The sequence below is a fragment of the Mytilus californianus genome, unplaced genomic scaffold (genome assembly GCF_021869535.1).
Source record: "Mytilus californianus isolate M0D057914Y unplaced genomic scaffold, xbMytCali1.0.p SCAF_5, whole genome shotgun sequence".
Lineage (NCBI taxonomy): Eukaryota > Metazoa > Mollusca > Bivalvia > Mytilida > Mytilidae > Mytilus > Mytilus californianus.
Window position 1 is genome coordinate 3,185,990 of NW_026262701.1, and position 15,290 is coordinate 3,201,279.

Genomic DNA, 15,290 nt, shown 5'->3' on the forward strand with positions numbered 1-15,290 from the left:
AATTGCACACGGGATGCATTTTGTGCGTTCGTTATGTATTCCCACTTTACCTATTGATCGCCAAAAGCCACGTTGATTCGATGAGTATAGTTTATTTTCCAATTTCTGACGTTCTTCTTGCTGGTATCGACGTTTGAATTTACGATTAAGGTAGATGGGGTGTCTAAATTATAATCCATAGAATTTTATAATAATTTATCAAAATGTAGTTTATATCATGCTTTTTTGAAAAAATAATAAAAAGAATGGGTCACGGGGCTTATTTTTACGCTACAGGTTGTGCAAAATTGACAGATTTTGTATAGATTATGCATGGAAAACGCAATTTTCTGCCATTAAACGAAAACTACACCATAGAATTTCGAGATAAAATATGAGAAGATAGCTCTAATATTATACTTTCAGATAAGAAAAAGAAAAAATGGGGTCACGGGACCCGTTTTCTTGCTACATAATAAAATAGGTAAATTCCTAACACATTCTATTGTAAAAATAACTTTATCTAAATTATCTGCCCTTACATTTGAGTTGCCTCCCCTTATTTGGCAAAGTTGGAAAAAATTGATTCAAACAAAAGTATTCTGTTTTTTGTAAAATACAACCATAAATATAATAAAACATGTCATTTTCTATATTAAAATGAAAATTTTTACATATGAATTATCCACTACTCTCAAAATTTGCACATTTTATTAAAGATCTAGACTGATTATTTTCTGGTATTTCAAAATCCAAGATGGAGGAAGACACCCTATCTACCTTAAGACGGTCGAACGCTTTCCTTTCTGCGCAAAATGCCTCTTTTTAAGAACGCTTCAATGAATTCGATCCTTTACTCTTTAGCCACTTTTTCTCAGCTATACATGCTTGATCACATTGTCGGCTTAAGGTTTCATTCCAATACGGCTTGTTGAAAGACTTTTTCGGTTTCATATTCATGTTTTAATGATTAATACTATGTTGACCTCTAGTTGTTATTTAATTTTAGCTGATGAATCTTTGACGTTTACCATTTATATAAATAAGCTAGCTATTATAGCAAAAACAAGTACAAAGAAAATAAAACAAATAAAACGAACAAAAAGAGAGAGAGAGAGCAAAATAATTTAGATAAAATATTGGTATGTATTAAACTCATCAGGTCTATAATGAATGGACCCGCTCTTTTAAATTATTCATTACTCCTGTATTCCGGTACGATAGAGACCAAAAGCTTTGATATAGATATAAGAAGATGTGGTATGAGTGCCAATGAGACAACTCTCCATCCAAGTCAAAATTTATAAAAGTAAACCATTATAGGTCACAGTACAGATAATATATGAAATTTGAATTAACAAATTAAGTGTAATACCATAATTAAAATCATGCCAGCACCAAAGGGTGGTGTATGTCGGGACCTAAATTTGATGTAAAATTACGGTTGCTATGGATACTATAAACAAGCTCACAAGGCAGATGATCATTCCACCATTTGATTTAAAGTTCTTAATTAGAATAATAAAGTATTACGTCACAAATATATAAAATTAAGGAGATGTGGTATGATTGCAAATGAGACAACTAACTACCCACCAGAGTTCAAATGAAGTGGATGTTAGCAGATATAGACAACCGTACGACCTTCAACAATGAGAAAAACCCATACCATATGACTGTCTTGTCTTAGTTTTTTTTTATAACAAGTATCACATTTAGAAAAAGTTAGTATTGTCATCTACACAGGAAAAATGTGTGACCATTTTTCCTAGAAGGTTTCACTTTCATGAGGACATTTCACAGTTGGTTTGCTACTATGTTTTACATGTGTACACAGCATGCACAGGTAAGGAAAGAAGTAAAAGTATTTCATGTTCAGTATTAATATCTTTGTTATTCAATTAAATCACGATAACATTTTAAAAAGATGAATTTTGATGTACTATCATAATCTTAGTAAGGCTACAGTCGATTTAAATTTTAAGTGGCTATGTTACAATCATGTCTTCATCATCATCTTTTAAAATATTGAAACCTTAAACATAAAAATTTGTCATATAAGGAAAATTACTGATTTCTCACCTTCGTACGTTTTACTTAACCTTTATAAAGGGTTCAGAACTTTGATTTGAGAGGCATTGCCTTATTTTTTGTAGACTATAATTTATTTGAATCATAAGTTATGTCGTGATGTCCTTCTGTAGTATAATATATATTTTAACATAGACAAGGACCCTGTGTTAAATTTTTGAGTAAATGATAAAGATTACCTAACAGAATTGTTTTATTAAACGGGTTCTTGTTCAGAAAAAAACCCCAACATTTTACACTAGCAGCGGCTGTTCTGTGCCAGCCATTTAACAAAAGGGGAAAAGTAGATGGATGGAACTTATAAAATGGCCAATACTGTAGAATTATTTTAAAATAAGCAAAGCAACTAGAAACAAAGAAAAATAAATAGTTATGATTATAGAAAATATCCCTAGAAAATTGAGAAAAAATGGAAAATGTGCTTTACCCCTTTGGTCTACATACATGTAATATATTTTTTAAAGTATGATTTAAATTTTATTTTCTCGAGTGTGTTTCTCTCTTATAAGGACGTATCATTGTCGCATATTCACGGAAACATTACACGTGGAAATGGTTGTTTTCTTGTTAATTTGACAAGGAAGTGAACTTAATTTTTCACGATTTTCAGTTTAGATGTAACATATATGGTAACACAAAATTAGCATAAACATATTCATTTTGCAATAAACACCAGCCAAGGGTAATAATATGACACCATTAAAGCACAAAACGTCCCTTCATATGAAGCATTGCATTTGAATTTGTTTACAAAATATCCTCAAAAACTCTAATGCAATGATAATATATTTGGATCAGTAACTGTTTCATTTGGGATGTATACAAACGCAGCCTTGTCTATTGTTAATACTGAATTTGAGTGAACTTTGAGATTTTAGAATTAAACAAGCGTTGCGGTTTTTAGTTTGTATTACGTTCAAGATTTCTGAAAATCCGCATAGCTTAAAACGCCATTCTACGCCAGGCTGTTCATACTGATGAAGGATATTTCTTATCCGAAATATTTATTGATATTATCTATAAGTTATATATTATCAATACCAACACCAACAGACAACGATTTTCGTAGATCATTATACGCCCCGCCTTTTGGAGCAGGCGGTAATAGTGATTGGATTTTCAGTCCGACTGGCCCTGAACCTTTTGACAGTATATTGTGAAACTTGAGCAGATCCTAAAACAGCTACTGTTCTTTTTCACCTTATTTGCATTGTTCATCAGTGTAAAAGTTTGGTTTTACGTTGGCATGGCCGGCACTTAATCTTGTCGTAAACTTAAGCATACTTTTATATTCGAATCTCCTATAAATCTTCTTATTAAACTAAAATGATATTTTTCAAACTCTTCAACATACAATGCAATTTTGCATCTGCTTTGTGTACTGATCCAAATTGGTATTTTGGGTTTCCCCAAATCAAGCAATTTATTACTCTTACTTGACTGATTACCAGAATGTCCTACCATAAAGCAGGTAATCTGTTGAAAAATTATTTCCTTCGGAGTCAAAAGTCGGTAATATGAAAATAGTATATTGGTTGACCTTTACGATGTGATTGTGTTTCACCGCATTAGCGACATGTTTTCAGAAATTACAGTCAATATAACCTATCATATAGACATGCTGTCGATAAAAAGACTAATTCTCTAATGGTTGTGGCCTTTATCAATAACCTGCTGCATGAATAATATTTCTTCTATCACGCATTGATAAGTGACACAACCTATGCGTTTTTTTATTGGCTGGCCTTGCAATGTTATACGAAATTACAACATTTCAATTGTCCATTCGATATTTCTATCATGAATAGTGAAGGTTACGACAGATTACTTTTCCTAAATGGCAGCAGTTTGTTTACTTCGGAGATTTTTTTCGATGTCGTCTTCATACTAATTTTTTTCGTTCGATCGAAGACAAAAATAATTCAGTTTTATGCAACGGCATACCATCCAATCCTCTAAGCAGATATATCGTTAAGTCCGCTTCTCGGCTGACAGAACAAGTCCACACACATTTTGAACATAATAAAAAAAACGTTTAATAAAATTTATAAATTTTTATTTTTATTTACTTATACTGGATAGTGTTGACCTTCCGATTATTTGTCAGTATTTAAAGGATGCATTGGTAAACAAAGAAAATATTAACAAAGAAAAACATATCAAATGTATGACAGAAATATGGGAAATGTTGAATATTAATAATAATAAATGTTTATAGACTACATATGATATCAGGATAGTTCTTCACTCTTGGATTATGTATAAAACAAAATCTCTAGTTTTCTGAGTAGTGTTTGTGGACTGCTGTTGGTCTGTTCGTCGATTTTCCTTTTGTTTTGTGGACTGCTGTTGGTCTGTTAGTCGATTTTCCTTTTGTTTTGTGGACTGCTGTTGATCTGTTCGTCGATTTTCCTTTTGTTTTGTGGACTGCTGTTGGTCTGTTCGTCGATTTTCCTTTTGTTTTGTGGGCTGTTGTTGGTCTGTTCGTCGATTTTCCTTTCGTTTTGTGGACTGCTGTTGGTCTGTTCGTCGATTTTCCTTTTGTTTTGTGGACTGCTGTTGGTCTGTTAGTCGATTTTTCTTTTGTTTTGTGGACTGCTGTTGGTCTGTTAGTCGATTTTCCTTTCGTTTTGTGGACTGTTGTTGGTCTGTTCGTCGATTTTCCTTTCGTTTTGTGGACTGCTGTTGGTCTGTTAGTCGATTTTCCTTTCGTTTTGTGGACTGTTGTTGGTCTGTTCGTCTATTTTCCTTTTGTTTTGTGGACTGCTGTTGGTCTGTTAGTCGTTTTTCCTTTTGTTTTGTGGACTGCTGTTGGTCTGTTAGTCGATTTTCCTTTTGTTTTGTGGGTTGTTGTTGGTCTGTTTGTCGATTTTCCTTTTGTAAATGGTGTTGTTATTTTAATTTCACTTGATTTTTTTATTTATTTCCACTTTGATATCTTTTCAATATGTTTAGACTCAAGAAACAGAGAGCACATGATTCGACAAAATAAAAATTAGAGTTGGATAGTAGATTAATTCGTAAAAGAAATAAAACACTTTTTAGAATTGTTACCAACGTCAGTTCTCTTTATAGTGTATAACCCAAAAACTGCAATGGACGAAAAAGAGCAGAAGGATGTAATCTTAAATGAAACACAAAAACCTGAACGTGAGTTTTGTCATTACAGGACTGAATGAAACTTTTTTGAAATGTTTTGTTTTACGAAATTAATTAAGTAACACACAAAACGACACACACACACACACAACGGACGGCCTGTGCTCAATTGTTATTTGATTGAAGTGTCTTTGGCGTATGCCTCACTTACGTATATCCCACATCTTTTATTTTCATTAAAATGCCTGACCAGCCTCATTCTCGACATATTTTTACGTCCCAACTTCATTAAAAATCATTTAATGCATGTTTTACACATGTTATGTTAGGATATGGTTAAATTAAGTAAAACATTAAAAGACCGTTGCTTTTCTCTCTGATTTGCTTGACATTGTGTCAATCGGGACCTTATAATATGAAATTAGGAGATGTGGTATGATGAACAACGAGACAACTATCCAAAGAGTCCAAATACCGGGATTTCAGCAGCTGTAGATTACCGTACGGCCTTCAAAAATAAACAAATCCCATACCGTATGGTTCGCTATAAAAGACACAGACATAACAAATGGGACGCAATTCAAACGAATAAACAAACGGCCTAATTTATTACAAACAATAACCTTGGGATAGTGGCATGGTAAAAAGCACAGGTTTAAAACAATTTTTAAACAAACTTAATACCATTTGAAAATAGATTGACTCATCAGATTGAAACGAAGAAAACAATAACTAGTATAAAGGCAAAAGACAAAAAATATCAATTTAAGATTACGCGTAGTAACTGAAAGCTAATTCAATTACAATCAAAATTAACAAATAATTTTAAGCCTTCTTTAAGGTATTGCTATTTTTTTCTAATAGTTAAAGGCTACCTGGTGTATATTTGTTTACATCCATGTATATTGGTGTTTGGTGGACTCATTAGGAATTATAACATACCTATTTTTATTCTACAGAACTCAGTAAAAAGGAAACAAGATCCAAATTACAAAATCATGACGCCCAAGAAGACGTTGTCTGCCAATGGGAAGCTGAGACATTTCACGAAAGAGATGACGAAAACCCACCAGGTAATATTCCTGCTATACAGACATAGGAACAGCTCTTTGGGCGTACAAGTTCCATCCAGTGTAAGGGGAAACAAATCGAAAAAAAAAAAAAAAAAAAAAAAACCAAGTACATAGTATTGACAATCGGATCGCTAAAAATAAAAAAAAATCTAGATTTTAGTATAGGTTGATACTGAACTATGATAACTTAACATGAATCAAAGCATATATGTATTCCATCATTATAGTTCGAAAATTAAGCAATCGGGACTCTTTAAATCTTTCTTTAAGGTAGAGCTTTTTCTCAATGTTAAAGTCTGTAATGTGAACATTTTTTTCACGTTCATCTCATTTGGTTGTGAGTGAATAGTAGACTCATAAGCGATCATATCATATATTATTCTTTCATACAGAACACAGCAAAAAAAAAAAAACAAAAAAAAACAAGATCAGAACGTCAAATAAATGACGCCCCAAAAGACGTTGTGTACCATTGGGAAGCGGGGACCTTTCACGAAAAAAAAAGACGAAAACCCATTTGGTAATTTTTTTGCTATACAGACCTAGAAAGATACACCAATTTTAAATCGTTCTCTAAAGTTCATGTTCACTTAAATCAAAAGTCCCTCTTTTCCCCATATTTGTCTATACCCGATTCATCCTTCAACTTAGAAGGATGTGCTTAGTAGCTACTATTTTTCTTATGTAACATGCATATGTAACGCCATTTTTGATTGGATGACGTCTGTCGTCAATTCTACGGTTGACAGTCGGATTATTCGGAGCAATGTTTTGCAACCGAAGTCGACATCTCCAGAGATATTTCAAATGTTAAGTTTGCACACGTTATAGTTAGCATTGTATTCGAATAGAAAATTGAGATGCAATCGTGAATTTAAAAATACGGTCACAAATATTCGTTATGAATTAAGCATGTTAAGATTTAATTGATATATAAGGTCTTCTTTTCTTTTTTTTTCGTACAGAAAATCGGACGTCAAGTAACAAAAATTCTCAAGTTAGCAATGTACTAAGTCAATTTTAGAAATAATAATGTCTTGAACCTGTAATTATAAAATGGAAGTAACACTTCATGAATGGATGCACCCAAAGCACTTATTTGGATGTACCGTCATCAGGAACGCTCAGAACCCAAACTTTGAAAGCCCCGGATGTATAAGTACTTAAATACATGAAGAGCTATATGACCAAATGGAACACAAAAGAATACCAGTTTGAGATATACTTTACAACTTTTAAACCAAGCCAAAAACCAACATAAACAGTTTACTGGAGTTCTTTTATTTTGATAATCAGAAAGATATACAAATATGCATGCTGACCTTAATCATACCCTGCTAGTTTTTAGACATTGGCGACTCTTTTCCATCAATGAATTCACATTTGTTTTCTCCAAAATTCAGTTAATTTTTATTTAAAGTAATTTTATATTTTTTCTTCTCCCGATTCAGTTTAAAAGGTGAGCTTAGTTGGAAGGCAATATAATATGTAACGCCATTTTTGATTGGATTGAATCTGCCGTCATTTCCACGTTTGACAGTCGGAGTTATTGGTAACAAGTTGTGTCTCTTTGCTAAATGTATACTGGTTCCATACCGTACAAAATGGCCTGCTGCCCATGCAAAGCATGATAAGTTGAATGCGATATATAGGCGTTTTTCCAATTTTTAAAAATAACAATTTATATCAAAAGGTTTTAGCTTAGCAAAAGATTCAATGTAATTAAAAGGTTAACAAAACTTAAATATTATGCACACTTATGTCAGATAAGATTCGGCACACTTGTGTCAGATAAATTTGCTCTTTCCATTAGCTCTTCATTGTCAAAAAAACATAGCATTGCATGAGGGAATATATATTCCTTAATTTAACAGCCCGATATTTCTAAAGAAAAAAGACTAATAAAAGACAAATGCCGTTTTGTAGCTTACTAAACGGTAAAGATTTTGTTCATTCTGAAGACCGAACGATGACCAATAGTCGCTTACAACGATGTCATTTTGTCTCTGGTGGTTAATTGACTCATTGGCACCTGTGTATTTTTCTGCGTCAAAGATATATCCATACGTTACGTCGTTTATATAACTCATAGTCTTATGTCGATGTTCACTGAAAATGTTTATTGTAAAAAAGAAGGGGGAGACACCGAGGAGACATTTTGCTCACTCATAGTTGTCAATATAATGGAATTCTATGCGACTGTCATACAAGTGAGAGGTTTATCTAGCTATAAAACCAGGTTAATTCCACCATTTTCTACATAAGGAAATGCCTGTACCAAGTCAGGAATATGACAGTTGTTTTCCGTTCGTTTGATGTGTTTGAGCTTTTAATTTTGCCATTTGATAAGGGACTTTCCGTTTTGAATTTTCCTTGGAGTTCGGTATTTTTGTTATTTCACTTTTTTCAAAACTCGCAAGTCAAGAGAACTGACAACGCCATGGCAAAAAATAAAAAACGACGAAAAGGAGATAGCGTTCACAGTTCACATAACACTACATACAAAACTAAAGACTGAGCAACACGAACCTAATCAAAACTGGAGGTGATCGCAGTACCCACTAGTTGCACCATTATTGTAATTGTGGTTTGGTTTTTTCCTCTAATGTGCAATCTAAAAGACCAAAAGGAAGTCTCAATTTCAACTATCGTTGTTTTACCTTTCTTTAAGTCTTATTATGGCAAGCAGTAGATAGTGATCGGAAAATCCTGCCGCCCTTCCGCTTGTCCTTTCGTTCTTTTGTTTGTTTCTATCGTTTATGCATTTGTCCTTCCGTCCCACGTTTGTATTTTAGGGGTTTACTTTGGCATTACATAAACTTTTCATATCCGCACACTGCATTACACATTTGTATCCACTTTTTACCTATATTATTTCTAATCCAAATTAATGAAACTATTTTTTTATTTTGATCCGGCATAATTTTTGGGGTTTCTTCGTCAAATCATTGATATTGTCCATATATTTTATCTGTAGTTCACCCTTTTTCTTAATTAGTATAATTCATTGAAACTTTCTCAGATTTGTAATCATATAATGCTTATTTACAGCTCCTTTTTCTTTTTTTTATTATTCTGTATAACTTTTAGTAACGCGGATGGTGCGAGTTAAAAAAAAGTCATTGGAAATTTAACCTTCAATTAACGTTACACAGATTATTAAAGCAAACAGTTTATGGGTCAAATTGATACTTCATGTTTTTATTTTAAAATTTTTCACATATGTTGGAATGTTTATAATTGTCAATGTTCTTCAGTTTTTAATTGATTTCATCATTACTGATGACGTAACACGCGAACAAAGACAATTTACATGTATCTTGGTTATATTTCAGATAGTTCTATTGACTACGAAATTGATTACAATGACTACGACTTTGGAAATTGGCGTATCAGTAAGTACAACGCACGTATTATAGATGTATAAACATTCAAACGGAAGTGATAAATTGGCTGATTTGGAGCTTTGTATATTAAATAGGTATATGTCTATTTTTTGGCACTGCATTTTGACCTGTAGATATTTTTCGGTTATTTTCGCTGTTGGGTTGCTGTATCATTGATGTATAATCAAAACAAATGTTATTGTGTATCACTTCATGAAACAAAAAACTCTAGACAAAAATGGATAAATCGAAAGCAAAGGAACAGCGCAGTTATTGCTGTTCTTCATCGCAAAATCACAAGTACTAAGAATTTTCCACCCAAGAAATAGATTACCTATTAGATGTATTTGGCAAAACCTTTCGAAGTTTTTGACACTCAGTGCTCTTTAATTTCAATTTTGTTTTGCCTTTTATTTTTTTTTATTCGAATGTCACTTATGAGTCTGCTGCAGACGAAATGCGCGTTTGGCGTACAAAATTATAAGCCTGATATCTTTGTTTAGTTTGTTATTTATTCAATAAACATTCAAACATATGTTTCACATTAACAACAACTGGAACTGTTAAACATTATTAAATTTTTAGTGGTTATCATTGATACGGAGAAAAATACATAGAAAATTTGGTGCAAGTCAATGAGACAGCAATCCAACTACACAAAACCGAAAGAAATATGCATGGCAACATACAGTCTTATGCTGTAGAAATGTGTTAATGCAACATATCAAGCTCTAGAATTGTTGGAGTATAAAAAGGTGAGAATAAATAAAACCCAAATTACCAAGAAAACACCAAATTTCCTTTCTGGATTTACCATCACCAAGAACGCTCAAACCAAAATTGGAAGCCAAGGGTGTATACATACCCAAATACGTGAGGAGCTTGCTCAAAGTATTCAACCTGCTGATATGAACTCAGTCCGGCCTACACTCCGTGGCTGTACGTAAGAGATGATTTCTGAATTTATCATCACCAAGAACGCTCAGATCCAATCATTTGAAAGTCAAGGATGTATAGTGCAACAGTGCAGGAAAACACGATCTATTTCTTTTTTTACACGTGTTCTTCTAAGTCCCACATTGACGTTTACTTCGCATTTCATTTTATTTGTATTGTCATGCAGAGGGAAGAATTTAGGTGAAAGCAAATTGAGTGGATGAATAATAAAGGGAACTTATGTAAAAAATAAATAATTATCCATTAAGTTCTAAATGAACATTTTGTCATCAGCAGATAAAAACATAACTAAATTTGTATTCTTTTCAAACGGGTTTTTTTGATAAATTCACATCCACGTTCGTTTTCTATATAGAGAGATACATGATACATGTTTATTAACAGGTTAACTCCGAACTATCCTACTGCCTGTCGATACTTTTATTTTGGCATTGCACAAGTCATGTCTTCTTTGACTGTCCATGACATTGAAACACTAAATACCTTGGATGTGTTTTAGTTGATTTTAGTCTCTGATGCATGATTTTTTATGATTAATTGTTTTTGACTTTTAACTAGCTTTCAGTAACTGCGAGTACTCTCAAATCGTACTTTCGTGTTAATTTGACCTGTTGATACAATTTGTAATGTGTTTTTGTTATTTAATGTTTACTTATTCAGTTTTATATCTAGTTTCACTAATTTTCATATATACCACCTTTGATGTTTAGTATGACGATAAATTTTCACTTTTGTTCTCGTACAAGGAACAACAAAATTATTCATTTTGTAAACTATTTCCGTACTCCATGTATACCTTACTACAAAATTATTTTTATTACCTGTGTACGTTATTTTATATGGCGGCATTTTGTCCAAGGTTATGGTTGTCTTTCTGATATTATTAAACATCAAACCCCTTGTTTTATTAATTTTGTATTTACATTGTGTCATAGATCAAATGTATTCGTTTAGTGTATGTTCACTTGTTTTTGTTAATATGTCTTTTGATTGAGTTAAGCCATTTAAATTGATATTTTATAGTGTGTCTTTCTATGTTGTGATTTTACACTATTGTTTCAGGTAAGGTGAGGGTTGGCTCTTATTTAAACGTTTAAACCCGCTGCATTTGTTTGCACCTGTATTAAGTCAGGAACCTGATGTTCAGTGGTTGTCGTTTGTAGATGTGGTTCATAAGTGTTTCTCGTTTCTCGTTTTTTTATATAGATTACACTGTTGGTTTTCCTATTTGAATGGTTTTACACTAGTCATTTAAGGGCCCTTTATAGCTTGCTGTTCGATGTGAGCCAAGGCTCCGTGTTGAAGGCCGTACCTTTGACCTGTAATGATTTACTTTTACAAATTGTGACTTGGATGGAGAGTTGTCTCATTGGCACTCATACCACATTTTCTTATATCTATTGGATAAACGAAGTGACATCTTCTCTAACGAGTCCAACTTATAAAGAAACAATTTATGTGGTAAAAATATAAGGAAACCAATTAATTTCATGCAGATTGAGCTCAGTTGTGTTGACTGGATACACATATATTCTGTACAATAATGATTGTCTAACCAAATACAGATACAATACTTTTCCATTGCAGACAACTACCGAGATCCATATGGTAATCAAACTCTTGGAGGTTTTATTCCACCTCAAATGAATTTTGCGAAAGAGGCTTCCAGTAATACTTCAGCTGTACCCGTAGGACCTACTCCACCACCACCACCACCTCCACCTCCCAATCCTCCAACATAAACAGAACCTTTTTCATTTTGGCCTTTATCATATCGACCAAAAATGCAATTTGTGAGAAGTAAAGTGGTGTAAACAAAAAGGTTTATCTGTTATTTCTGTATTTCTTTGTGAAACAATGAAACACTTAAGCTACTTAGGCCGACCTTATAGTATTTGTAAATTGTTGTGTGCATGTATGTGTATGTTTTTAACTCATAACATCAAATATTTGCCACTTGCCGATATAATTTTGTATTCATATAAAGGAGAATTACAACATGATACAACTGAAGATCTCTTTTTAATATCAAACTTAATACATAACTGTATTTTTTATGTTACGGCTTTATAAAAAAAAAAAGCAGCCCCCCTCCTTTCTTCTCGAAAATAAACAGACATTCATGAGGGATGGGTGTGTCTGGATTAGAAACCCGACGACCGGACACGCTCAACATACAAAAATACAGATTGAATATTTAGGAACTCCCTTTTTTGGGGCAATCCAGGGAGGGGGGTCCGGGAGTTAGAACCACCGATTTTTTCAAAAGATCAATGCTTTAGAATAGAGACATATGATTGGAATCAAAAATTTTACCTTCAAGCAAAAGAGTATTTAGGGAGCAACCATTTTAACTTCAATGGGGGGTTATGGTTTTTTGAAAAAAATACTCTCGCAAATTGCGAACAATTTTATTTAGTTTTTCAACGCTTTCAATCAAATTATTTTTCCCTTAAAGGATTTTTTTTATTCAAAATAGTTGCTTAATATTTTGTTCGCACAATGTGTTTTTTAATATCTTGAAACAACTTGTAGTGAACACTACTAGTATTAGTAATTTCTTATGTTCATGCTATTTAAAAAAAAATCAATTTCTATTGTAATGAATAACAATGGACTGTGTTTTCAGGATGAAGAAGCAGGGGTTTCCAGAAACTCCGCTCGTCACACCCTGTCGTCAAAATCCATTGTTATTCGTAACAATAGATCTATTCAATTTACACTTGTTTCAGAAATAGAAACTATGAAGTATAACAATAGAAATGGGGTGTAATATAATAGAACACTATTCTCACTATTAACATATGTCAATGTATACGTTACGTGAGTGCATGTTCACATTATAAGGAATTCATTAATCTGAGTGTGATCATATCGCTTGCTACATCATTGGATATGAGGTAGAACTACTGAAATCAACACTACACAAGTTTCGCGGTCACTATTAACAATTTGTTGACCGATACTATATGTCTTTGTCTCTACTTACGGGAGCATGATTTCGCGGAATTGTATATTAAAGATAACAGGAAAGTCGTCTGTTCTGTAAATTTATTAGTAGTGTCCTATTCCTTATCGTCCCATTTAAACGAGTCTGGATCTGCATAACAGGTGATGCATGCGTAGCAGGAGACACATACCCTATCAACACACCCGGTCCCGCTCCCTTTGGAAGTCATTAGATATCCTCAGGTATTTTCACTTCACGTGTATATTCAAAATGTATTTACGATATTTAAACATTGGTAGACTACTTTTTCTTCCTGTTTCAATAAATTAGCATACCTATGTATTATTTGCTTGAAAAAGTATTTGTTTTCTTTAACTCTTAGATGACGACTTTACTGTAAAATATAGAATTCTAATTTTTACGATCTAAAATTTCTGTTTAAAATAATATTATCGCAACAGCAATGCATTTTGAATGAAAACATTGACAATTAGACAACAATCGATCAGAAACCAAAGGCTAAGGATTTGAACAACTAAAAGTCTTACACCGTACGGCATTCGACAATCAGCAAATGACAAAACATGGAAACTAATGGCTAGATTCTTACAAAAAAAAAACAATTTTCCTGGCTTTAGACAGGCACATGAAATACGTGGCCAGGATAAACATGTTTGCGAGCGCTCAATCCGCCATTCACATGGGACACTGGTAAAGCAGCACAACATAAGAACAAACTGTACAAATTAGTTGTTAAGAGCTTGATTCGTCGGATCTGTACAATGCACAAAGACAAACTAACAAAAAGATGAACGGTACAGATTTTCGATCTTAGAGTACTTGCAGTTACTGAAGGTCACTTCAAAGCCAAATTTCAACTATCACATACACCATGTTATTGCCTGTCAACAATATAAACCAGTACACCTCCAAATGATTTATTTATAAACAGCAACACTTATCGATTCCATCAGTCTGAAAAAAGTATGACCTTGTGCAATGTCAAGATAAAAGTATCGACAGGATAAATGACCACAAGTGTTGATATCTGGATGGAAATATGTTTTAGATGTGTCTTAATAAATGGAATATTAGTAAATCATAATAAAACAAAGTTTTTAAGCAACCGTCTCTTTTGTCGTAAGTTTTAGTATGGAGTTCCCCGTGTGAAATATCAGAATCAAGGAAAGGACAATTGTTACTGTTCGTATATAAATATGTGTATCTCTTAGTCGATATCTGCCTTTGTATCCTATAAAAGTTTCCTCAATTAAAAGTAAGTAACATAAGTAACTATCCATATCTGAAAATGGAAACGGATATTTTATTCTTAAGACTAAACACTGTTTGATTATTTATTTCATTCTTGGATTTTTCGTAGCTTAAGATTGAAAGGTTTGATGAGAGGCGTTCAAATTTAAACGACATTGTTTCACTGTAGTCCCAGAAATCAGTCCACATTCCCTTCTATGAATATGTTGACTGAAAACCTACTCAGCTACTCAGTTAAAACTAACAACCCATTATCACAATATTTCCGACTGTCAGTTGAAGAAAAAAAGCAAGGAACAACGCTTTTATTTTTATTGCTGTTTTTTCTTTTTCAAGTCACCATGAAGCCTTTAACACCAAACAGGGCGAAGGTAGTTTTCATACTTATTTTCTTGAGTTATTAAATTATTTGTATCAGATTTGTTTTTTAACTTGTAGTTTCATATCAAATTATGTATACTATGATAATTGATTTTCGGTACC

The 15,290-nt window shown here is 32.9% G+C and overlaps 1 protein-coding gene across 2 annotated transcripts; it reads left to right on the forward strand.

Annotated features, from left to right (window-relative positions):
- The first annotated feature begins 1,796 nt into the window (after positions 1-1,796).
- On the forward strand, positions 1,797-13,009 carry LOC127700270 (WASP homolog-associated protein with actin, membranes and microtubules-like). 2 transcript variants are annotated; one of them, XM_052203692.1, is made up of 5 exons: positions 1,797-1,825; positions 5,146-5,220; positions 6,129-6,242; positions 9,578-9,637; positions 12,173-13,009. In XM_052203692.1, the coding sequence occupies exons 2-5, from the start codon at positions 5,166-5,168 to the stop codon at positions 12,325-12,327; spliced, it is 384 nt and encodes a 127-aa protein (XP_052059652.1). In that variant the 5' UTR covers positions 1,797-1,825; positions 5,146-5,165; the 3' UTR covers positions 12,328-13,009. The 2 variants fall into 2 exon arrangements, with proteins under 2 accessions (XP_052059652.1, XP_052059651.1); XM_052203691.1 differs by lacking the exon at positions 1,797-1,825 and having other exon boundaries at positions 5,081-5,220.
- The last annotated feature ends 2,281 nt before the right edge of the window (positions 13,010-15,290 follow it).

Coding starts and splice junctions, on each gene's coding strand:
- LOC127700270 (XM_052203692.1), top strand. CDS start 5,166: ATGGACGAAAAAGAGCAGAAGGATGTAATCTTAAATGAAACACAAAAA. Junction 6,243..9,577: donor AGATGACGAAAACCCACCAG/GTAATATTCCTG, acceptor GTTATATTTCAG/ATAGTTCTATTGACTACGAA. Junction 9,638..12,172: donor CTTTGGAAATTGGCGTATCA/GTAAGTACAACG, acceptor TTTCCATTGCAG/ACAACTACCGAGATCCATAT.